We start from the raw sequence: 27,230 nt of genomic DNA, 5'->3' as shown, positions 1-27,230 counted from the left end.
TTGTTGTTTTCTGTATTTATTAATGATATTGATGATGGTATATCAGGCTTAATGTCTAAGTTTGCAGATGATACAAGGTTGACAGGGTTGTTAATGACAATATAGTGCTGCAACAGGATCTAGAAAAGTTGAGCAGATGGGCTGAGAGGTGGCAACTGTAGTTTAACATTGACGAATGTAAAGTACTGCATATGGGAAACAGTAACCCCAAAGTAATGTATCAACTGGGTGATACTACACTGACAGTGGTAGAGAATGAAAAGGACCTGGGGTAATTATGCAGGCAGATATGAAGTTTTCTGAGCAGTGCAGACGTGCTACAAGAGTAGCCCATAGTGTCTTGTCAATGATATACAGGAATTTTTCTAGCAGAGATAAGGAGGTGATTATCCTCTTGTATAAGGCAATGGTCAGGCCACACCTCGAGTACTGTATACTGGTCTGGAGGCCTCATTTTAGGAAGGTGTAGAGCCTGCTGGTACAAGTGCAGAGAAGAGCAACAAGATTAGTGAATGGAACAAAAGGTTGCTCTTATGAAGAAAGGCTTAAGTTTTGCAAATTATTACAGTGTCTGGAGACTAGGCACCTGTGAGGTGATCTGACTGAGGTGTATAAAGTTTTGAATATGGTTTGAGCATGCTCAGTGCTGATGGGATTCTTCCTCTTGCTCAGAATAATCACCTGAGAGGCCATAAATTGAAATTGAGGAATAACATTTATAGGATAGATATGTGGCAGTTTGCCTTTTGCAAGTGTGTGGTTGACTGCTGGAACAAACTTCCATATGTCATAGAAGTTGATAGCTTAAATAGATTCAAGGCAGAACTAGACAAACAATTAGAGCGAGTGGATGAGTGAAATTAGAAGTTTGTTTTTTTTTTTTTTGGCTGTTGCATATAATGCTTTCTTGCATCATGTGACTTTACTAATGCTAATGCCACCCACAAAACATGCCATAAATGAGTATTAAATGTAATTTTGCTATCGTCATACTTTCAAATTCATCCATGCATAATCAATTTTTGCCAGAATGGGGAGGTCAGTGGTAGTGAATGAAAAGGACCTGGGGATAATTGTGCAGTGAGATGTGATGTTTTCTGAGCAATCTCCTTGCTGAAGCCTTTATTGTGCTATTTGTAGAACTTAACTTTCTCTTGCTTGTCATGTGTTGATGTTTATAATGGCTATAACATTTTATGTTTGATTGTCTTGTATTGTGAGCTTCTTGAGATAGAGGACACATGCCATGTCAGTGTAAATGGTTATATGTAAGCTCACTAGAATATCCTAGTGAGCAAGAGTAATGTCTTATGTTCTTTAGGGTGAATTGACTATTTGGAACTTATTTTGAGTTTTACCAACCAGTTGGTTAGTTCTTGCAAAGTACAGTTTACCTTACAATAAATCTTATGGGTAGGCCTTCCTTGCATTCTCTTATATGCTTAAATACCATTAATACTTTGGAACTGTTGATTGATATTTTGCCTTTTATAGATTGTGTTGATTTTACCTGTGTGTGTGTCTTAGGGTACATTTCATTGGTAGTCTTCCTTCAAGATCAGGTGGTGGATTTGTTGTTGGCCAAAATTAATTTTCTCTACCCTTCAAAATGTAGTCAAACATTTACTGCAGTAGTTTCTGAAGTGGTGTTTTTACAGTTTTCATACAGAAATTGCATGCAAGAACCTGGTGACCTGCCACAGTCTTTGCAACTATTTGGCTTTTGCCTGAAGAGCAGCATGGTGTCAGACAAGCGTTGACACTGTTTGTTTATAGTTTTGGTTTACTTGTTTTTTCTTCTCCTACTAGATCAATAAAAGTAATTGCCATTTTGATCATCTGCATGTCCAATCACATATTTTTGCTCAGTGTATGATAATTTATTTCTGTGGATATACACAGTGTTTAATCTAAAGTTAGCTACTACTTAGATATTTTCATGATACAGAATCTGTGGGTGAGATCAGTTTTTTCTGTCCTAAGGATTTTCTGAATATTACATGCCTTTTTTACTCAACGTCCTTGTTAATGGGTCATTCATTACCACGCCACCATCAACAAGATGCCGAGGAATGTGATCACCATTGTTATTGACCACACACCTTAATCTTCCTATTGACTGGGGAGGGGGTTCTCCCTTGTGCAACTTTGAACAAGCAGCCTGCTTTATCGCCACTTTTAGAACAATCCACAACTACATCTTCCACAGGCTAAACACGGGTTACCCATATCTTGAACTGTGTGTTGGACAAAGAAATGGACATTAATGCAGTGTTCAGGACCCACAAAAACTCCCAGAAGAAAGTAGTCTGGGTCTCGTAATATTGTTTTTGCCTTAGTTGACTTCCCCCATTGCTACCCCCCCCAAAGGAAAGAAAATATCCCAAAAGTTCACCAGTGCATAACTTGGCAACAAATAGTCAGACTGAGATGTGCCAGTATAGTCCTGATTTTTCCAGATAGTACCAGTAATTCTAATTCTTCAGAACCTTGCAATATCTACTCCAGCATGTCAGACTCTGACTCAGAACTGTACACCCTATTAGTTATTGCTCAAACTCGAGCCAGTAAATTAGAATTTACCCAAATGGATCTGAAAAAAGATTCTATAGACCACCAACATGCCCAACAACCCAAATGACTGTTGCACGCTTTGGCACTGAGTCTGCTTATCCCAAGAGAAGCAGAACCTTCCTCTTGTGGAGAATTGGAAGCACGTCCATCTGAAATGCCAATGGATAACCTCAACACCAGCAAAAAAAACCTTGACACAATGTTGCACAATGTTTACACTTGGAAGCTGCCAAGGCACGCCAATCCAACCAAGTGACTGCTGTGCTCATTAGATTATTCAAATCTGGATGAATATGGAGCAGGTATTACTCAATCTTCATATCCAAAATGAAAAGTTGAACACCAAGCTTGAAACCTTGACCTCTCTAATGTGAATAAGGAAACATAATGCCATAGTGGATGCACTAAAGAATTCTAATACTCAACTTTAAGGGGTTGAAGTGGAGGCCAAAAGTTTACCAAATTGAACAGGGACCTAAATGATTTTGTAATAACTGTGGAAAGTGGAAGAAAAATTTTTGAAGTTAAACATAAGAAAGACACCTGAGGATGGCATCTATCCAGTTATATAAAGGGAGGCAGCAAACCCCTACCTATAATTATGAGAGCATCCTTGGATTCAGGGGAGGTTCCCACAGATGGGTGATGTGCAAATGGATCCCCAATTCACAAAGGGGATCAGAGGTTGACATGACTAATTACAGACCTGTTAGTTTAACTTCTGTTACAGGGAAAATAGTGGAGTCTCTGGTTAAGGATGTAATGTAGGATTATCTAGACAAGACTGCAGTTCAAACACAGCATGAGTTTGTTAAGGGGAATCTTGTCTGGCCAATTTGATTAGATACTGTGATGTGGTCACATAGGTTGGTTTGGTTGGTTTTTTTTTTTTTTTTTAGGAGCATTAGCAACTAAGACCATATTGCTCCGGGATATGCGGTGGTCATTCCCTGACCTTTCCGCATCCTCCGTATATTTGGTGGTGACAGGCTCAAACCCCGGTCTAATCAAGAAGCATGTGCTACGCACTGCTGCTCCTTCCCACCTGGCTACAGAGGCACCAGGTCACATAGGAACTGGATACAAAAAATAATTTTGATATCACATACTTTGAGACTGCTGCACAAATTGGAGCAGTATGGCATTAAGGGAAAGTTGCTGCTATGGATAAAGCGATGGTTGAGAGGTAGAAGACAGTGGTAATCAGTGGATATTGCCCTTCTTGGACTAATGTTATTAGTGGAATCCCCCATTGTTGTTTTCTCTATTTATCAATGATATTGATGAAAGCATATTAGGCTTAATGTTCTAAGTTTGTAGATGATACAAAGGTTAGTAGGGTGATTAATGACAGTAAAGACACTATGCTACTGCAACAGGATCTAGAAAAGTTAGATATATGGGCTGAGAAAGAAAAGTTAGGCATATGGGAAATGGGAAAATTGAAGTTTAACACTGACAAATACAAAGTACTGCATGCAGGTAGCAGTACTTTGCATTTGTGATACTCCACTCAGGTAATGAAAAATGAAAAATACCTGTGGGGGTGGCTAATTTTGCAGACAGGCTGCCAGGACAGCTCATGAGGGTTTTGTCAATGAGATACAGAATCTTGCTAGCAGGGATAAGGAGATGGTTATCCCATTGTATAAGGCATTGATCAGGCCACATCTTGAGTACTGCCTTCAGGTGTAGAGGTCTTATTGTAGGAAGGATGTAGAGCTACTGGAATGAATACAGAGAAGGGCAATGAGATTGGTGAGGAGAACAAATGAGTGCTCTTACCAAGAAAGGTTTTGAAAATTGCAGCATATGGAGACTAGGTGCCTGCAAGGTGATCTGATTAAGATGTTCAAGGCGGCTTTGAATAGATTGGGCAAGCTCAGTGCTAATGGGATTCTTTCTCTTGTTTAGACTATGCACATTGAGGGGGCCATAAATTAAAATTAAACTACGGTTGAAAAATAGATGTGTGGTAGTTTGCCTTCAGCCATCGAGTGGTTGATTGCTGGAGCATACTTCCATCTGTTGTTGTGGAAGCTGAAAAATCAAATAAATTCAAGGAAACAGTAGATAATCTGGTCCTTCTAAAACTTACAGAAGATGCACCACAGCCAACCAGCAAGGCCATTAAGGAAGCTATGAATAGTTGTATTAAATCAAACATAGTAATAGTAACAGTAATGTGATGCAAGAAAGCAAGCATATGAGCTTATGTGGCATCAGCCAAAAAAAAAAAAACTTCACACATCCATTTACTTTAAAAGTTTGTACAGCTCCTCCTTGAATTCTCTCAGATATGCCAGACAAGCTGTTCTTGCTACCTGTGAGTCTAAAACGCTGATGGAACTGATATTCGGGTGACACTCAAGTCAAAGTGGACCCAATTTCGGCGAAGTCCGGACGGTCTATGACAGCCAAATCCTCTGCTTGCACCTTCACGATGGTGGGACTGTTAGTAATCCTGGGCACTTGTGCATGAAGGTTAGTAATAACCTTCATGCACAAGTACATGGTGGGTGACCACCCAGGTGTGAACCAACGTAAGCAGGGGTCGAGGTGTGGCGCCCACACCACATGGAGGAACGCCGCCCCTCTATGTTACCAGGCAGTACTAGGTGGTAGATGACTCATCAACCGGTGAAATACCACCACTTTGCTTATTGGAGGCTTGAAGTGGTGGAACCCATGTTTAGTCTCTAGAGCTAAGTTCCGGCCAACCCTTCCCTATCTCTTCCATCATGCAGTATGATTGATGATTTTTGAGGTTATGATGAATGTCGTGGCGAGATCCAATATTCCTTACATTTCGAGGGTACAGCTCTAAAACGGTGTTCGCAGGCCGGCCGCTAGTTAGTACACCGGACTGAACCTATTGGTAACTCTCTAGGAAGCTTCCGGATCAGCTAGTGTATAATCTTGCTACCTCTACTCTGCCAGATAGTGACTGGAGGGAGTCCGAGTAGTGTGTATGCGGGGAGCATTGTCGAGGCCACGTTATGTCAAGGATCTGGGTATATTCTTACCACATGTACGCCATATCCAAAAATTTCATTACTTCATACAGCATGTCCCACCCACTTTTTCTTGAATCTTTGACAATTCATGAATACACCATGAATTGTCAAAATAATAGAGCAAGCTTATCTGCGAAAAGATTTAAACCTCCCAAGGACTTCCTAATTCATTTCACAAATATACGTGGTCTCAATTCTAATCTCAACGATGTCCATTTCCACTTGCAGTCTTCCAAACCCCATGTACTTTTTCTGACTGAATCCCAGTTATCAGTTGATTCAACTACTGCTCATCTCAGATGTCCAAATTATTTGCTGTATGATTCCTTTCGCCTCAAAGGTGGTACTTGTGCATATGTCCGTTCTGATATTCCCTGTCAGAGACTTGGCAATTTGGAATCTCCTCTCTTTGATCTTCTCTGGCTTAAAATCTCTCTACCTCATTGTGTAAAATTCATCTGTTGTCTCTACCGTTCTCCCAACTCCACTAATCACTTGGAGCTCTTTGACTTCCTCTCTTTGCAACTTGACTTTCTCCATTCCAACTTTCCTAACAGTGAGGTAATTTTCCTTGGTGATTTTAACGTTCACAACTCCAGCTGGCTTCCGTTTTCTAGTCACACCGACCCAGCAGGTCGAGATGCTGAGGCTTTTGCAATTACTAATGACCTAGCACAGATTGTTCATTTACCTACAAGAATACCGGACAATCCTAATCATACAGCCAATACGCTTGATCTTTTTCTCACAAACAACCCTTCTAAGTACAAGGTTGAAGTGAGAGGTCCTTTAGGCACTTCAGATCACAACTTGGTGATTGCCTCTTCTCCAATGGAACCTTTATCTCATGGCTATTCCCAACCTCGTATTGTTTGGCATTACAAGAATGCAAAATGGGATGACCTGCGAGACTTCTTTTCTTCTTTTCCTTGGTCTGATTACAGTTTCAAAACTTCTGATGTCAACGTTTGCTCAGATCGTGTCAGTGAAATTATTCTTGCAGGAATGGAATCCTTTATCCCACACTCCACTTTAAAATCTCGTCCTTTATCTAAACCTTGGTTTTCCAATAAATGTGCTAAGGCTGTCCAAGAGAAGAACGTTGCATATCGTAATTGGCTTGTTTCTAATTCTTCAGTTTCATTTTCTGCCTACACCAAAGCTCGCAACAATTGTAAAGCAGTTATTAATCAGTCCAAACTAGAGTTTGAACAGGCTAAGAGTAGAAAACTTGCTTCTTGCCCTAATGGTAGCCGAGCATTCTGGTCTCTTGCCAAAGCTATTGGCCGCAACTTTTGCCCATCTCTGCTCCCACCTCTGTCCAAACCAGATGGTTCTGTTGTCACTTCAGCCAAGGATAAAGCTGACCTGCTAGCATCCCATTTTTCTTTGAGCTCATGTATTAATGATCTTGGTAAAACACCTCCCACCATTCCTAACACGCTCCATTCAATGCCTCCTGTGGTCTTCCGTCAAAAGGATATCAGAAGGATTTTGATGAATCTTGATGCTAAGAAAGCTCCAGGTCCTGATGGTATTTCTCCACTTGTTCTCAAAACCTGTGCTCCTGAACTTACTCCTATTCTTTGCCGCCTTTTTTCACTTTCTTATTCCAAAGGTGTTTTTCCTTCTGCTTGGAAATTTGCTCATATCCAGCCAGTTCCTAAAAAGGGTGACAAATCCCTCCCATCCAATTATCGTCCCATTGCAATTACTTCTACTCTTTCTAAAGTAATGGAGAAATCAATTAACCGCCAACTCTTAAACTACCTAGAAACTTTCCGTCTGATCAACGATCGCCAGTATGGATTCCGTCAGTGTCGATCCACTGGTGATATTCTGGCTTATGTTACCCATTTATGGACTAATTCAATGGAAAGGTTCGGTGAAACACAAGTAGTTGCTCTTGACATCTCAAAGGCTTTTGATCGTGTTTGGCATAAAGGTCTTCTAAACAAGCTTCTATCTTATGGTTTGCCAACTGTTTTTAGTAATTGGTTATCCAATTTTCTCTCTGATCGCTCACTGAGGGTGATGGTAGATGGCTCTCTGTCTTCTAACTTCTCCACTAATGCCGGTGTCCCCCAAGGTTCAGTTCTTTCCCCCACTCTTTTCCTCTTGTATATCAATGATCTTCTTCCATTGACTGGAAATCCTATCCATAGTTTTGCCGATGATAGCACATTGCATTCAACTTTCCATTTTGAGAAACCTTGTCCAGCTCAATCAGCTTTAAGTTCTCGAAAATCTGCTGCCAATTCCTTAAATGCCGATCTTCAGGTAATTCTCCAGTGGGGCAAAGACAACTTTGTTGATTTCAACCCTTCTAAAACTCAATCTTGTCTTATATCTCGCAAAAAGGATTCTTCTGCTCCTATGCTTATCTTTAGTGACACTCCGATTTCTAGGCAAAATGATATATCTCTTTTGGGGATTACCCTGACTTCTAATCTCTCTTGGCACAAGCACATTACAAATATTGCTTCCTCTGCATCTAAAAAACTTGGTTTTCTCTTTCGCTCTCGGCGTTACTTTTCTCCCAAACAGCTGCTCACTCTGTATAAATCGCAAATCCGCCCTGCCATGGAATATTGTTCCCACATCTGGGGTGGTGCCCCCAAAACCTCTCTCAGGCTTCTTGATTCCATTCAGAAGAGGGCAGTTCGGTTAATTAATGATTCATCTCTAACAGAGTCTCTCCACTCGCTGTCTCATAGACGCACTGTTTCTGCTGCATGCCTCTTCTACAGATACTTCCATGGGCACTGTTCTTCTGAATTGGCTTCTATAATTCCCGCTCTCTCTTTCAAAACAGTCCGAACACGTGCCGCCACCAGCCAACATCCATTTACTGTCCAACTTCAAACCCACAGAACCAACTTTTCATCTTCCTCATTTATTCATTCAACTGCCGTTTTCTGGAACAACCTTCCTTCATATGTATTTCCTGAAAATTACAATCTACAGAAGTTCAAGTCCAATATCAACAAATATCTTCTTTCGTCTTCTCAACCTCCAACCCAAGCACGGTACTAAGTACTATAGGTTTAATACCTCTTGTGTTTGGGGTTCTCATAAAAAAAAAAAAAAAAAAAAGCCAAAAAAAAAAAAACTTCACACATCCATTTACTTTAAAAGTTTGTACAGCTCCTCCTTGAATTTATTTAAGCAATCAACTTCCACAATGACAAATGGACATTTGTTCCAGCAATTAACCACCTGCTGGCTAAAGGCAAATATCTGTTCTATAATGGTCTTTCCTCAATTTGAATTTATGCCCCCTCAAGTTCATAATCTGAGCAAGCAGAAGAATCCCATCAGAATTCAGCATGCTCAACCAATTCAAGACCTTATACACCTCAATCAGATCACCTCGCTTAGTCTCTAGCCACTGTAATTTGCAGAGCTTAAGCCTTTCTTGGTGAGAGGACCCCTTCGTTCCTCTCACCAATCTTGTTGCCCTTCTTTGTACACGTTCTAGCCACTCTACATCCTTCCTGAAATGAGGCCTGACCATTGCCTTATACAAAGGGATAATCGCCTCCTTTTCCCTACTAGCAGAAACTGCCTCAAAGGCTGATGCAAATGTCCTACTTTACAACATGGCTGTTGCTGATCTGGGTCTTTGCAGAGTTGCCTGTACGGGCACTCATGATCGTAATTTTTCATTTTATAAAGAACAAAGGAAGAGCTTGTAGAAGAGATTTATGAACAGAATAAACTGGAATCATACTCCTGAGATGAAGTAGTCAGAGGCTTCCAGCTTAAATAACCTCAAAGCTTAACTCAAACTGGATTGTGGGACTTTTACCACCTATCTAGAATACTATAACGTCACAAACCAGGCTATATGTTGGATGGACCTTGCGCTGGTTCTGGGAGGACTTAAATTTTGGTTACACCACACACATTCTCAGAGATCATCAGGATGCCACTGCACTGAACAAGGTCATTCCTTTGCTGAATGCCAGGAGAAGTCAAAGAAACCAACATGTACAAACTGAAAAGCAGCACACATGGACCATATTCACTCTATCTGGGATACGAACTGTTCCATCTACCAAAAAAGAACCGAGTGTCTCGCCAAACAAAAAACCGATTAGGGAGATCACCCTAAAGCTGCAGTCATTACAAACCAAAACATTACTGTTACCAAGATAAATGCTTTGTGCATCTCATCTGTGGATTGTGCCCGTATTATCCGCAACCTGGGATCATTATATCTTATTTCTGCTTACACTAGGCCAGGTGAAAACATCACTCCAATTGTTTAATAAATCCAAACATCTTTAGCATTAGCATTAGCATTAGTAGAGGCATTTGATGCAAGAAAGCAAGCTTATGCAGCATCAGCCAAAAAAAAAAAAAAAAAAACCCACTTCCACTTCACCCCTCTGTTCGTTCAAAATACCTGTCCAGCTGAGCCTTAAACTTATTTAGGCTATCAACCTCCACCACAAGGGATGGAAGTCTGTTCCACCAACCAACCACCCTCTGGCTAAAGGCAAATTTCCGCACGTCTATCCTACATCTGTCTTTCCTCAATTTGAATTTATGCCCTCTCAGGTGATTTTTCTGAGCTAGAGGAAGAATCCCATCAGCATTGAGCATGCTTAAACCATTCAAGGCTTTATACACCTCTATAAGATCACCTCGCTGGTGCCTAGTCTCCAGACACTGTAATTTGCAAAACTTAAGCCTTTCTTCGTAAGAGCACCCCTTTGTTCCATTCACTAATCTTGTTGCCCTTCTCTGTACTCGTTCCAGCAGCTCTACATCCTTCTTGAAATGAGGCCTCCAGACCTGTATACAGTACTCTAGGTGTGGCCTGACCATCACCTTATACAATGGAATAATCACCTCCTTATCTTATCCCTGCTGGAAAAATTCCTGTATATCATTGACAATACCCCATGAGCTACTCTTGCAGCCCGTCTGCACTGCTCAGAGAACTTCATATCTGCCTGCACAACCACCCCCAAGTCCCTTTCATTCTCTACCACTGTCAGTGTAGTACCACAGAGTTGATACGTTGCTCTGGGGTTGCTGTTTCCCATATGTAGTACTTTACATTTGTCAATGTTAAACTTCATTTGCCACCTCTCAGCCCATCTGCTCAACCTTTCCAGATCCTGTTGCAGCAGCATAGTGTCAGTAGTGTCCTTGACAACCCTGCCAACCTTTGTATCGTCTGCAAACTTGGACATTAAGCCCGATATACCATCATCAATATCATTTATAAATACAGAAAACAATAATGGACCCAACACTGAGCCCTGAGGGACTCCACTAATAACATCAGTCCACGATGAGCAGTGTCCATTGATTACCACTCTCTGTCTTCTCCCCCTCAACCACCCCTTTATCCATAGCAGCAATTTGCCTCCGATGTCACACTGCTCCAATTTGTGTAGCAGTCTTCCATGTGCAACAGTATCAAAAGCCTTTCTAAGATCCAAGTATATAATATCAAAGTTATTCCCTGCATCCAGTTCTTTTGTGACTGCATCATAGTATCCAATCAAGTTGGTCAGGCAAGACTTCCCCTTAACAAAACCATGCTGTGTCTGAGCTATAACTGAAGTCTTGTCTAAATGATCCTGCAGTGCTTCTTTAACCAGTGCCTCCATTAATTTTCCTGGAACAGAAGTTAAGCTCACAGGTCTATAATTACTTGTGTCAGCCTTTGATCCTCCTTTGTGAATTGGGGTCACATTTGCACATTTCCAGTCTATGGGTACCTCCCCTGAGTCCAAGGAAGCTCTCATAATTATGGCTAAGGGTCTGCTTACTTCCTTTGCTGCCTCCCTTAATACAACTGGATAGATCCCATCCACCCCGGGTGCCTTTCTTGTGTTTATCTTCAACAGTTTCTCCTCCACTTTACTCCCAGTTATTTCAAGATTCTGTAGCTTACTGCTAGAGTTGAATACACCTCTGGCATTCCCCTCGCTGAATAACTCCTCATGTGTGAATGTCGATGCAAAATATTCATTTAGTTTGTTAGCTACCTGAGCAGGATCATCAACACTTGACCCATCAATATCAAGTGGACCAATCTGATTCATCCCCTTCCTTCTAGAGTTTACATAAGTAAAGAACTCTTTGCTGTTTTTCTTTGCATCCCTTGCCAAGGATTTCTTGTAATCTGCCTTCGCCTGCCTAACCTCCTTTGTAACTTGGTTGCATATCAACTTGTATCTATCATAGGCTTCTGTGTCATGTGTTAATACTCTTCAAAATCTAAAATGTTCTCATAGCCATGGATGCAACTGCTGTTGCTCTCGGCCGTAGCACATGCTGTGGATCCTAATATGCTGGTTCTCCAAACAGAACCAGCCGACCGGGCTAGCCGAGTGGGTAAAGTACCTGCCCGGCAACCCAAAGGTCGCGGGTTCGATTCCCGCCTCGGGCTTGGATCAAAGTACTGCAAAAACCTTGGGAGGTGCAATATGGCCACAGAAGCCGATGCGCCAACAACTACCAAATCAAAAAAAAAAAAAAAAAAAAAAAAATCCAAACAGAACCCTCTTGAAAGACTTCATGACTGCATCTTCCTTAGAGGTCTTCACCCTTCCAGGCCAACTTCCAACCTTCCAGCATGGTCTCAGCCAATAGTAAACGTGTTGGCATGTGCTTTGTTTTCGTATCCTTTAGTAATTTTTTTTGTGCTTACTTAAATTTACTGTATTGGGTTCTTGAACGTACAACCTTGCATAATATGGCCCCTAAAGAGCGCAGTAAGAAAAAATTTTCAATTAAAATTAAACAAGAAATAGTGAAAAAACATGATGATGGTGCTAAAATTAGTTCATTGGTGTGCAAATATGGTTTTCCACAGTCAACCATTTCTACCATAGTGAAACAAAAAGAAAACCTTAAAAAAGTTAAAGTAATGGATCTAACACAGTCCAAAAAGGCAGAGAACTGATTGTAGAAATGGAAAGGATTTTGTTGCTGTGGTTAAAAGAAAAACAAATGAAGGGTGATACAGTTCCTGGACAATACGTTTGTGAATGTGCAAAGCAGATTTTTGAAGACTTAAAGACTAAAACACCTTCAACTAGTGATACGCGATATGGGGACTTTAAAGCCAGCAAAGGTTGGTTCAACCGTTTTAGAAAAAGGTCCGATATTAAAAGTGTCATAAGGCATGGAGAGGCTTGCAGTGCTGATCACGAAGCAGCTGAAAATAAGGTGGAGTTTCAAGAGCTTGTTGCGAAGGAGAGTTACCTTCCTCAACAACAAGTCTTTAATACAGACGAAACGGGCCTCTTTTGGAAAAGGATGCCTAGATGAACATACATCACAAAGGAAGAGGCCTCGTTGCCTGGTCATAAGCCAACGAAGGATAGACTTACTCTGCTATTAGGGTCCAATGCCTGTGGTGATTTTAAACTTGTGTTCCACAGGTTTCCTTCTGTTTCAGCGTGTGTGCTTGCCTAAACAACATTCTCTGTGAATCACTTGGCTTCTGACAAGGCTGCACGCTAATATGTGTTTCCAGAAGACCTGGGTTTCAAATGATAGTCCAGTAGTTGGATTAGGATAAAAATCTTGCACCCTCAAGCCCACTCAGACTTAAATAAGAGTAAGCCCGCAGCATCAAGATCGCGTTGTGATTAACTCAAAGGTTCTCCTTAAGTTGAACTTTGAGTCCGCATAACTCCAACTCAAAATCTACTCAATAAATTATGTGAATTATGTGTAACAGAGAATTGTCACGAGGCAAAATGATCAACAAAACAAGATTTATTAAACATATAAGTCATATACATGAGTACATTTGAACTGGTCAAAGCTTTAGATTAATTGGTATGTGGTTACTTGGTAAATTAACTGAATAACAGGCATTATCTTGCTGTTAGCAATATTAGAATTTTGGAATATTCTTCATGTGCTTTTCCACTATTTCTCTTGCGAAAATTCACAAACACTGATGACAGTCATGTGATACAATTGTTCCATTATTAGAATAAGAATACATCTGTCAACCTAACAATTACAATGAGTATTATAACAACTAATTGATCAGGTCACGTTAACTGTTAAATTCTAACTATGAAAAGTAGATACACATTTGTCAGAATGATTTTTATGGGAAGAGAGGTCGGTGTGTGTGTGAATTTAAGGCAAGAGGAAAGTATAATTAACTTCTAATGGATGAGTTTGTGTTGTTTCAGAAAAAGGCTTAATCACTTACCAACAAAATGCCTTTCTTTCTCGGCACTCCTTGGTACTACTGTTTGATCCATAATTACGACTTTGGGCTATCTTCCTCGATTTTCTTTATCGGCTGATCTTCCACTCTCTCTTCACTACTTTCGGTGCTAGAAAAACTCTACAAAATCTTCAACCGTTTTCTAAGTTTCTCAGATATCACTCTCGCTCTTCCAACTCCGAAATCTACGTAAAGACTGCCCAAGCCCTCTCGTTTCTTTCCCCTTTTCCTATAAATACCTCTACATTCCCCTACCTATTCTGATCTCACGGGTCAATAATGTGGGGCACGGAACCAACTTGGGGACTGTCAACTTTGGAATTTGACGCAACTAAAAATGAAATATTGTAAGAAGGAAGGAAATCCCATGTTTGTGTAAGGCAGTTTCTTTTGTTTTAAAATCATGGTCATCGAACATAAATCGATATACTTTTACGAATGGAATTTTAGAATGACAGTCATTGTGTTTATTAGATTCGATCTCGTAAGGAATTATGTCTCATGTTCTAATTTCCCACTCTCTTTTGTCACAAGTCGCAATCTGCTCTTTTCGTTCCTGAGGCAATTAAGCAATACGCGGACTGCCCGTGACCATCGGAGAGAGGGGGTGACTGACATCATCTAATTGGTCTGGGCACTAAACGCGGTGTATCGTTTCAACAACAACTTCCCCCTAGGGCGGCGACTGACTGCAGCTACGAAATCAAAAGTTAAACGACGTTCATTCCATCAGATTAGTTGTATAGACCGTGGAAAAAGTATAGGACACTTTGAAGAATAAATGCTTCTTTAAAGCAGGTGAAAGAGATAAAAAATTATAGCATTTTTTAACACTTTAACACTTGTCAATGTTGGTTTACCACTCAGAAACTCCCAGAGTGTTTAAACAGCAAAAGGTCATCAAAAGCAGGTTGGGTATCTTTTGGCAGTGTAACAAGAAGGCCTGGGTGACAAGAAACCTCTTCAATGAACGGGTATTTGAAGTGTTTTGTCCTTCAGTCAAAGTAACCATTGACTGAAGGACAAAACTCTTACTAAGAAAGTGTTTTGTCCTTCCTTTAAAGGCACTGTTAATTTTGGATAATGCTCCAGGTCATGATCCCCAACTGTCCCGATCTCTGGAGGAGCAATTTAACTTTATTACTGTCAAATTTCTCCCACCCAATACCACCCCTCTGCTTCAGCCAGTGGATCAGCAAGTGATTGCCAACTATGTATATATTAAGTGCAATAGCATCATTAATACACAGCCATTTCTGAATAAACAGAATATTTATAAGGCGGCATCATTTTAAGTTATATCTTATATTTTGAATACCTTCACAACGAGTTGCAATGATATTGCACTACTTCAAATAAGTAACGCTTCATCTAAGGAGAAGACTAATGTTACTTATTCTCAGATAGGTACCACCACCACCACCCAGACGGCACAGTTTCAGGGCTATTTGGCCCTTCTTCGGTGGGTGGGTAGGTACCCAAGTGATGCAATGATGGCAAAACAGTTATGAAGTATAACTCCACAATATGAAGGCATTGTGAAGGTATTCACAATATGAGATATAACTTAAAATGATGCCGCTTTATAAATATTCTGTTTGTTCAGAAATGGCTGTGTATTAATGATGCTATTGCACTTAATATATACATAGTCTAAATTTGCTCGCAGCTTGAGGCTTCAGCCCTAAATACATCTTAGTCTGATTGTGAACTTTAAAAAAATTTACACAAAGAAGATGCTTGCGAAGTGCTTTGAAGAGACTTCAAGAGACAGAGCCATCACTTTAAAGGAATTCTGGAAGACCAGGTTTAGCATCTTAGACTGTGTACAAATGATTGTCAGTTCTTGAAATGAAGTTTTAGCTTGGTGCCTCAATGCAGCCTGGAAGAACTTATGGCCTTCAGTCATCCATGATTTTGAAGGATTTGAAGCTGAAGGTGTTCTAGGCAGGAAATTATCACCCTTGGTGAGTCCTTGGCTCTAGAGATTGATGCGGCAGATGTGGAGGAGTTAATTGCGGACCACAGAAGGGAGTTGACAACACAGGAGCTCCAGGAATTAGATTGTTTTTTTTTTTTTTTTTTTTTTTCTAGGAGCATTAGCAACTAAGGCCATATTGCTCGGGGAATATGCGGTGGTCATTCCTTGACCTTTCCGCATCCTCCGTATTTGGTGGTGACGGGCTTGAACCCTGGTCTAATCAAGAAGCGTGTGCTACGCGCTGGTGCTCCTTCCCACCTGGCTACAGAGGCTTGTTTGTTTGTTTGTTATTTGGTTTTTAGGAGCATTAGCAACTAAGGCCATATTGCTCCGGGGATATGCAGTGGTCATTCCCTGACCTTACCGTATTTAGTGGTCACGGGCTCGAACCCCGTTCTAATCAAGAAGCATGTGTTACGCACTGCTGCTCCTGCCCACCCGGCTACGGAGGCACCACTATGGAGGCATCCCCAGGAATTAGAGCAGATGGACGAGCATGACAGTAGAGATGAGGAACATGAGGGGGATGACTGTGTAGGAACAACTCAAGAAATTAAGGGCATGTTTGCTGTGTGGAATATTGTGAAGAGGACAGTAAGAAAACCCAGATACCGAAACCACTGAATTGATGACCTGCAAATTTGAAGATCAGGTGTTAAGTTATTTCAAGAACCTTCAGAGAAGCACCAAAAGTAAACCACTTTGGACAGTTTTTATTCCATAAGTAGCAAGAGGCAGCAATCAGAAAGAACACCAGATCCTGAAGGTTGTCCTGATATCTTGATGGTAAAAGATTCTCTTCCAGCTCCATCACCACACCACACCACTATTGACACAGCTTTTCCAATGTAAGTTAAATGAAAATTACAATTTTTGTTTTTTTTTAATATTTATAATTATTAATTATCATTTTAAACAACGTTTTTTTGGGGGGTGGAGGGAATAAGTAAAATTGTGTAGCACCATCAGCATTTATTATCTTTTTACTTTTTTTTTTTTTTTTTAACTTGTATCATGCTCTATTGTTTATTCTATAAGATTTTAGGGCGTGTTATTTTTAGATAAAAGGTGCGTGGTATACACTGAAAAATACGGTATTCAGTATTCTATGTAAAACCAATTTCTGTTATAAAAATCACCTTTTACAGAGATAAATAGCTTAGTTATATAGCAAAATTTTCAACTTCCGAGGACTTGGAACGAATTATCAAAAAACAGTGTTATTGGGTTCATATTACGATATTTTCACGATATGATGGTGTCTCTGGAACGAATTAATATCGTACAGCGGGGGGGTCCACTGTACATGTATATAAAGTGTATGAAATCTGAAATTGTTTGTTCAATAAATTAATAAAATATTTTTGTAATCAGCAGATCAATTTCCTTTAGAATCTGCAAATTTGGCCTCTGGAGATATAAAAAAAGTTTTTTTTTTTTTTTTTGTTGGCCATTGTAATTATTAAATACTATACCATAGTAAAATTTAATTATTTCATTCCTTCTAAAATCCATTAGTCTATCTTATTTCTCACAAAACAGTGTGATGGTTTCCTCTGCTATTTTCCTGAGAATTCTCAGATGAAATATCTACACTTCTGACTTTTCTTGGCATAATGATATCACAAATATTGCATCTGCTGCCTTGAAAAAAAATAGGGTTTGTTTTCCATCCTTGGCACTATTAGTTGAACTTTTCAAATCTGGCAAAATAGGACTTGATCCTTGCATATCTTAGAAATTTTTTGATTTCAGGTTGCATTAGTGTTAGTTTTCCAGATTTCATATAGTTATTAAAAAAAAAAAATGCAAAAAACTTGTTTCTGGGTGGAAAACAAACTTTTTTTTTTCCACAGGAAGATAATATACATGGAAAAGAACAGTAAATATTACAAAGTACTGTAAAAATAAACTCTACTATGTACATGATATATAGTATGGTATACTCTATACAAATTTTGTATATTTGGAGTCTGAGAACGAGAGTAGCCTTGTACAGGCGAAGTTTTTACTGCTCCTGGAATAGAGAAGTTTTTTCTGTTTTATTAGCTTAAATTGGCATATTAACTTATTTTCTAGAGTAGCTTTATATTCCTAGTTATGATACTTAGTTTAACTTAGATAGAGATTTTGTAGGTATTACTTAGTATCGGTAAGGGTATCAAATCCACGTGTTACAAGTTGCAGCTACGCTGAACAAGAAGTTTTTTAGCCATATTTAGCCGCTTTATTGACCAATTGTTATATTAAATTATTTTCTATAAGTAGCTTATAGACCTAGTCAGGATCCTTAGTTTATTCTGAATTGAGACAGCAAGATTTGGAAGTTAATTAATACTTAAGTGTCCATAGATTTACTGGTCGTAATTTGCCACCATTGTTATACGTTACAACGTCATATCCCGAACAAGATAGCGTTAGCTTAGTATAGTATAGTATATAATATAATATTGTCAATTCATCAGTAAAATCTATTAATCTTGTTAAACTTCATTGTCAATTAAATTGTATTTTTTAACTAAATACATATAATGACTTAGATTTTACAAACGTAACATAATTAATTAATACATAACTTTTTTTTTTTTTTATGTAAACCCCAAACACAAGAGGTATTAGAACCTATAGTACTTAGTACCGTGCTTGGGTTGGAGATTGAGAAGATGAAAGAAGATATTTGTTGATATTGGACTTGAACTTCTGTAGACTGTAATTTTCAGAAAATATGTATGAAGGAAGGTTGTTCCAGAAAACGGCAGTTGAATGAATAAACAAGGAAGATGAAAAGTTGGTTCTGTAGGTTTGAAGTTGGACAGTACGTGGATGTTGGTTGGTGGCTGCACGTGTTCAGACTGTTTTGAAAGAGAGAGCGGGAATTATAGAAGCCAATTCAGAAGAACAGTGCCCATGGAAGTATCTGTAGAAGAGGCATGCAGCAGAAACAGTACGTCTATGAGACAGCGAGTGGAGAGACTCTGTTAGAGATGAATCATTAATTAACTTAACTGCCCTCTTCTGAATGGAATCAAGAAGCCTGAGAGAGGTTTTGGGGGCACCACCCCAGATGTGGGAACAATATTCAATGGCTGGACGGATTTGCGATTTATACAGAGTGAGCAGCTGTTTGGATGAAAAGTAACGCCGAGAGCGAAAGAGAAAACCAAGTTTTTTAGATGCAGAGGAAGCAATATTTGTAATGTGCTTGAGCCAAGAGAGATTAGAAGTCAGGGTAATCCCCAAAAGAGATATATCATTTTGCCTAGAATTCGGAGTGTCACTAAAGATAAGCATAGGAGCAGAAGAATCCTTTTTGCGAGATATAAGACAAGACTGAGTTTCAGAAGGGTTGAAATCAACTAAGTTGTCTTTGCCCCACTGGAAAATTACCCGGAGATCGATATTTAAAGAATTGGTAGCAGATTTTCGAGAAGTTGAAGCTGATTGAGCAGGACAAGGTTTCTCAAAATGGAAAGTGGAATGCAATATGCTGTCATCAGCAAAACTATGGTTAGGATTTCCAGTCAATGGAAGAAGGTCATTAATATACAAGAGGAAAAGAGTGGAACAATGAACTGAGCCTTGGGGGACACTGGCATTAGCGGAGAAGTTAGAAGACAGAGAGCCATCTACCATCACCCTCAGTGAGCGATCGGAGAGAAAACTGGATAACCAATTACTAAAAACAGTTGGCAAACCATAAGATAGAAGCTTGTTTAGAAGACCTTTATGCCAAACACGATCAAAAGCCTTTGAGATGTCAAGAGCAACTACTTGTGTTTCACCGAACCTTTCCATTGAATTAGTCCATAAATGGGTAACATAAGCCAGAATATCACCAGTGGATTGACACTGACGGAATCCATACTTGCGATCGTTGATCAGACGGAAGGTTTAAGAGTTGGCGGTTAATTAATTTCTCCATTACTTTAGAAAGAGTAGAAGTAATTGCTATGGGACAATAATTGGATGGGAGGGATTTGTCACCCTTTTTAGGAACTGACTGGATATGAGCAAATTTCCAAGCAGAAGGAAAAACACCTTTGGAATAAGAAAGTGAAAAGAGGCAGCAAACAATAGGAGTAAGTTCAAGAGCACAGGTTTTGAGAACAAGTGGAGAAATACCATCGGGACCAGGAGCTTTCTTAGCATCAAGATTCATCAAAATCCTTCTGACATCCTTTTGACGGAAGACCACAGGAGGCATTGAATGGATTGTGTTGGGAATGGTGGGAGGTGTTTTACCAAGATCATTAATACATGAGTTGGATGAAAAATGGGATGCTAGCAGATCGGCTTTATCCTTGGCTGAAGTGACAACAGAGCCATGTGGTTTGGACAGAGGTGGGAGCAGAGATGGGCAAAAGTTGCGTCCAATAGCTTTGGCAAGAGACTAGAATGCTCGGCTACCATTAGGGTAAGAAGCAAGTTTTCTATTCTTAGCTTGTTCAAACTCTAGTTTGGACTGATTAATAACTGCTTTACAATTGTTGCGAGCTTTGGTGTAGGAAGAAAATGAAACTGGAGAATTAGAAACAAGCCAATTACGATATGCAACATTCCTCTCTTGAACAGCCTTAGCACATTTATTGGAAAACCAAGGTTTATTTAAAGGACGAGATTTTAAAGTGGAGTGTGGGATAAAGGATTCCATTCCTGCAAGAATAATTTCACTGACATGATCTGAGCAAACTTTGACATCAGAAGTTTGGAAACAGTGATCCGACTAAGGAAAAGAAGTCTCGCAGGTCATCCAATTTTGCATTCTTGTAACGCCAGACAACACGAGGTTGGGAATACCCATGAAATAAAGGTTCCTTTGGAGAAGAGACAATCACCAAGTTGTGATCTGAAGTGCCTAAAGGACCTCTCACATCGACCGTGTACTTAGAAGGGTTGTTTGTGAGAAAAAAATCAAGCGTATTGGCTGTATGATTAGGATTGTCCGGTATTCTTGTAGGTAAACGAACAATCTGTGCAACTTGGAAGTTATATAAACGGAACTCGTAGATAATACTCGATATTGAAAAATATATATATAGCATTATAACAGTGTTGGGATACAAGTTTAGGGTTATAATTTTGTACTGAAATTGAAATTAAATCGAAATCATGACTCAGACCAGAGCAGCAAAGCAAAAGGCTCTAGCTAATGGGAGTGCTGTGGTTCAGGGGAGAACTGAGGGGGCCAGTTGCCCTCTGAATCACAGCCTTTTAAAATGCACTGCTTGCTTGATGTTTGTGAAACCATCGGGTACGGGACATGATATTGCCATGGGGGATGTCTGCGTGTGTGTGGGCACGCACAATGTAAGGAGTTTAAGGAAATCAGGCAATAACTCAGCATTGTTATGGGTCTATATGAGAGCTTGAAGGACTGGGTGGATACCCTCGAAGGATCTAAATTGAGGGCCCCATGAAACTCTCAGCTGCCCCCATCAAAGCCAGAGTTGCACTTGGTCATCACGCAACACAGCGGCAACCCCCAAGTCAGAATGCGCTGGTCGCGCAGGAACTAGTAATTGTTGGTAACTCTATTGTCAGGGAAATGAGAAGGGTGTGTGTGTGTTTTTTTTTTGGCTGATGCTATATAAGCTTGCTTTCTTGCATCATGTGCCCATGCTAATGCTAAATGGGGAACATGGTATGTAAAAAGGTTAGGTGGAACAGGACCAGGGTATGTCTGCCAGGGGCAAAGGTTGATGACGTTGTTGAGCGGATATCATCTTTTAAGGTCACAAAATGTGATATAGTTGTACACGTTGGCACTAATGATATTAAGAGTATGAGACCGGCAGAATTACTTAACAAGTATATATCACTGTTGATAAAAAGCCATGAATTAGGGTTGAATTTGAAAGTGTCTGCAATTCTGCCTAGACACGATAGGAGGGAGTATATGATGAGAGCCTTGTCGATCAATTCGGCCCTGGAAAGATTGTGTAAGGCTCAAGGGTTCAAATTTTTTTCAGCCTGGTCTGTACTTGTTGACAGCAGAGACTTCATCTACAGGGATGGGATACAATTAAATAGAAAGGGTGCAAGAATATTTGCTGATGCCATCGAGGCAGTGTTAGGTGGGTCGGAAAACTGGTAGCTTGGGGGGATACAAGGACTAATAGATTAACAGTAGCCACTGACAGAGGTGAAAGTGATTCTTGCACTGCTTCTATTGGAATGAGCAGCAGACTGGAAAACAAAACGCATGGTATTTCAGAGACTGCTGGGAGTCATTGCTGTACAAGTAAACACATGGGTTGTGTTAGGGTAGCTAAGAATAGGAACAGGTGCATGTATACTTGCGTGTACACCAATGCTAGGAGTTGGGTAAATGAATTTGATGAATTTGAGGTATTGCTCAAAACATCAAAGGCAGATATTGTTGGGATATCAGAGACGTGGCGTCACACAGATATAAGGAATGCAGAACTGGAAAGGCCTAATGACTCTGATGAGTATAATAAGAAACTGTACAGGGAAATAGAGTGGGCCAGTAAATCAGAGAGTCTTATAATAGGGGATTTTAATTTCCCAGATATTGACTGGAATTTGTGGGTTGGTCACTCACACACTAACAAGGCTTTTGTGGATTTATTGGTTGATTCTTTTCTATATCAACATGTTCGGGAGGCAACTTGAGGGAGTAATACTTTTGATCTGATTATCAGTAGTGATTCTTCATGCATTAAGAATCTGCAGATAAAGGAACCACTATGTGGCAGTGATCATAGTGTGCTGAAGTGGGATTTACTCAAAGAGATAACTACCATCAGGGGTAAAGGGAAGGGTTTTTGTTTTTGTAAAGGCGACTACGATGGTCTGAGTCAGTATTTAAATTCTATACAGTGTGACCAACTGATGATGTTACCAACAGCAAGTTCAAAATGGGAACATTCAAAGAACTTATCTTGGAAGCTACTAGGCTTTACTTTTTTTTTTTTAAATTTCCTGATGACCTCATGCTGGCTATTTAATGCAAAAATTATATGAAGCTTCTGATGGGTGAAAACTGTCTTCTTTTGAGTAAGCTGAATAACGTGGGTTTGAAAGGCAATGTTAATCAGTCCCAAAGGACATCCTAAGAAACTGTCTTTTGTGGTTAGGATCAACCACTCCTTTTCAGATGCAAAGTTTCCAGAGGGCATCTTAGAGCTGTCTGTGTATTACAAGCCTTTTTTAAAGGTATTAGAAAAGAACACCAATGGTTTTTCTAATCATCATCATAGAAAATTGCACATTCAAAAATTTTTTGTTCCCTTTTAACAAATAAGAAACAGTTAAGGTATGTAATGTGTAATTTCCACTCTATATATACATGAAATAATTCTTATCTATTTGCTAATTGAAAAAGTAATAGAGGTTTAAAAATCTTTTATTTTATAATTGTTTTTACAGTTAAATGGTGTAATGCTTTTTTTTTGTTGAATCCTTAGGGGTTATTCATATAAAGAACTGGAAGCCATTGACCTTTGAGCAAATTACAGATTCTGCAGTTGCTACAGTTGGAGATATTCTTGGAGAGTTAACAAATATTGCTACACTTCATATTACATTGTACAGGTCTGTGTTTGATGGCATCAGACAAGTTCATTAGCTTGTGAGTTGCTATGCATTATGTACTTTAAAACTCTGTTTTAATTATATATATATATTCTTTTGTGAATATCTCTATTTATTTAATAGAATATGCATCCATTACTTTATCCAGTACCTTTCTTATAAAATGATCATCGATTCAGCAGTGTTTAGTATTTCCTGAACTTGTATTACATTTATAAATAGAATATTAAGTTAACTTTATTTAATATACATATTTGTATTTAATGGTACCCTGTGTATCACCCTTCATGATACTATAATTTCTTCACTTGTTTGAGGAGATCTAGGTTCAAGTGCCATCATAGACAGGAGGAATCACTAAAATTTTCTTCAGTTAGGACTTATCTGAAGATGAGGGAATGCAGTTTTTCCCAGTGAATTGTCCCAGCATTTTCAGTCCACACGCAGTATGGAGATTGCTTGTGAACCACTTCTACAGACATAATACACGATGGTACAATATATTCTAAGTTATTTATGCACTTAAAAACCAGCAATAACAACAACCTCATTTATTGGCCCCTAAAATCACTACTACTTTTGTTGCCTTTTGCTTGCTCATAACTTGCATGCTAGTGAAGTAACAATAGGGAAAAATACTCTTAATCTGATTATCACAAGTGATCACAGTTTGCTGATGTGGGATTTCCTTAAAGACGTAAGTACTTTTTGAGGTTAAAGAGAAGGACTTTTGCCTTTGTAAGAGTGACTACGGTGGTCTAAAACAGTTTTTAAATTCTAAATGGGAAGCATTCGAGGAAATAATCATAGAAACTACTAGGCTTTTCATACCAACTAAGAAATACTATTCCAGGCATAGACATAAATTGATGTGCTATGAGCTAAAGAGACTTGTAACAGAAAATAAAAATATGTGGGATGCATATAAATTATCAGGTGATACAGAAGCCTATGGAAGATATAAACTAGTCTGTAATCAAGTTACAATGGAGGCTAGGCAAGCTGAAGCAGATTACAAGGAGTCTCTGGCAAAGAATGCCAAGAAAAGCAGCAAAGACCTCTTTACTTATATTAACAGTAAAAGAAGTCAAAACCATTCAATGTAAATGCAAGCTAATTTTCATCTATATTCACGAATGAGGAGTTCTTTAGGGAGAATGATGCCAGGAGTTCATCAAAATCTAACAATGAGCTTAAATGATTTTAATAATAGTAAGAGTATTTTCCATATAATGCAAAGAAGCTACAGGCTTTTTCATCGTAGGAAAAAAAAAAAAAGAATATACAAATTATGTACTTCACTTCCCTCCTCTCATAGGTGACCATCCAATTGACCTTTGAATTTATTCAAAATATCAGATTGCTGAAACAAGCAATCAAGTTGTTTCAGCAATCATCAACTTGCTGCTTAAAAGTAAACTTCCTACAATCTAGTCTAAACCTCTTCCCCCTGTAATTTAAATTTATGGCCCCTAGTTCGGGAATTCATTACAACGTTGAAAATTTCACCTTCATTCATTTTACTACCGCTCTCAGAGCCTTATAAATCTCAATCTGGTCACCTGTGAGGTGCTTGGGTTGCCAAGCTCTGTAGCCCGCATAATCAGACTTTCCTCATATGGTCCTCCTTCTGCCAACTCGCCATTTCAGTTAGCATTAGTAGAGCATAGCAGTAGCATATGATGATTATTATTATCATTAGCCATAAGGCGCAAGGAAGCCTGAGGCTTATACTGCACCAGCCAAAAAAAAAAAAATTTCTTAATTATCCTGAAAAGGGGGGGAAGGTAGAAGGGGAATCTCCAAGAAAGAGAAGAATGATGATATCCAGCTCAAGATCCTTGGTGTGCCAAGCCCATATTCACCAGATGTGAGCCCCTAGGGATGATGCAAGAAAGCAAGTTTATACAGCATCACCCCCAAAAAAAAAAAAAAAAAAAACAACTTACTATGTCTTCCATCCATTTTCTCCAAAAATTTGTGCAGTTCTTCTTTGAATTTATTTAAGCTATCAACTTCCACAAGCGCCTCCGTAGCCAGGTGGGAAGGAGCAGCAGTGCGTAGCACACGCTTCTTGATTAGACCGGGGTTCGTGCCCGTCACCACCAAATACGAAGGATGCGGAAAGGTCAGGAATGACCACTGCATATTCGCGGAGCAATATGGCCTTAGTTGCTAATGCTCCTAAAAACCAAATAACAAACAAACAAACAAACTTCCACAACGACAGATGTAAGCTTGTTCCAGCAATTAACTACTGGAACAAGCTGGCTAAAGGCAAATTTCTGCATATATATTCTGGAACTGTCTTTCCTCAATTTAAATTTATGCCCCTCAGGTGAGTAATCTGAGCAAGAGGAAGAATCATCATTCTTCTTTTTCTTGGTGATTCCCTTCTACCTCTCTCTCTAATTCAGAAAATTTTTTTTTGGCTGGTGCAGGCTTCCTTGCACCATATGACTAATAATAATAATAATCCCATCAGCATTGAGCTTGTTGAAACCATTCAAGGCTTTATACACCTCAATCAGATCACTTTGCAGATGACTAGTCTCCAGATGCTGCGCTTTGCAGAACTTAAGCCTTCCTTGGTAACAGTGACCCTTTGTTTCTCTCACCAATCTCGTTACTCTTCTCTGTACTTGTTCCAGCCTCTCTATATCCTTTCTAAAACGAAGCCTCCAGACCTGTATGCTGTACTCAAGGTGTGCCCTTGGATTGTTGCCCATCTCTATAGGATAACGTTCAATAAATCATCGATAGGACACCATGGGCTTTCCTTGCTACCTGTTTACACTTTTCATAAAACTTAATATCTCCCCCGAATTGTAACTCCCAGATCCCTTTCCTCCTCCACTGTTTTTAATTCAACCAAACCAAGTGTATAATTTATTTGGGGGGCGGGGGGGTTGCTATTCTCCAAGCATAAGACCTTGCATTTAGCAGCATTGAAACATAGCTGCCACTTTTCTGACCATTTTTGAAGTCTGTTCAAGTCATCTTGAAGGAGCACTGCTCTTTAATGACTCTGCCAATCTTTGTCATCTGCAAATTTGTATATAATGCCTTCTCTCTGTCGATCTCACTTTTGAAAATGAGAAACAATAATGGTCCAAGGGATGATCCTTGAAGGACCCCACTCCTGACATTACACTAATCTGAAGAATATCCATTAATCACAACCTTCTGCCCTGCAAACACCCAGCAGTTGGAAGATGAAGATGCAGTAGTTAAAGGTAAAGGCACGGGTTTTAAACTTCAGAAGAGGGGACTTGGACAGTTTAAGGCACTATGTCACTAAGGTGACATAGTGCCTTAAACTGTCCAAGTCCCCTCTTCTGAAGTTTAAAAGGTGACATAGGTGACATAGTGCCTTAAACTTAGTGGCATAGTGCCATCTATAAATTGGGCAGAATGGAGAGTACATTTGAATTATGGAATACAGTTGTGCCCCCATATCTGCTGATTCAGTTACACGCGGTTAACCACGGAAAAAAATGGAAAAAACTTAACATACTACTCGCATGTTCAATATGATGCTTCCCTTTATTTTTTACAATATCGTGTATGGTTTGGTCACCAACATTATAATGGTTCTCTACCGTTTAGGATACACAATTTTCAAACTTTTGAATAATTTTAAGTTTTTGTTTAATTTGAAAGCTCAGCTCTTGCATTTGCCCATCATTTTTGCGATTCCTAAACAAAAAAATAATAATAATTACTATAAAAAAAAAAAAAAAATTCCGACATCCCTGACATAAATAACGAAACAAAATTTGTCCTTTTGCGGTGCGACGGAACACAACAATCGACGCAACACACTAAATCAAACTAAACATTTGATCTCTTTTTCTTTTTTTTTTTTTCCCTCTCGTTT

At 39.3% G+C, this 27,230-nt stretch overlaps 1 protein-coding gene across 1 annotated transcript in view; it reads left to right on the top strand.

Moving 5' to 3' along the window:
* The window catches only part of LOC150077645 (homeobox protein dve-1-like), a 174,430-nt gene that overhangs the window by 51,281 nt on the left and 95,919 nt on the right, over positions 1-27,230 (top strand). The window contains exon 4 of the mRNA XM_090385189.1: positions 23,224-23,350. Within this exon, the coding sequence (XP_090241315.1) occupies positions 23,224-23,350 (127 nt within the window). The remainder of the gene's footprint in view (positions 1-23,223; positions 23,351-27,230) is intronic.

The sequence above is a fragment of the Mastigoproctus giganteus genome, chromosome 11 (genome assembly GCF_048544385.1).
Source record: "Mastigoproctus giganteus isolate SK-2022 chromosome 11, ASM4854438v1, whole genome shotgun sequence".
Taxonomy (NCBI): domain Eukaryota; kingdom Metazoa; phylum Arthropoda; class Arachnida; order Uropygi; family Thelyphonidae; genus Mastigoproctus; species Mastigoproctus giganteus.
This window is presented reverse-complemented; position numbering and strand designations above follow the sequence as displayed.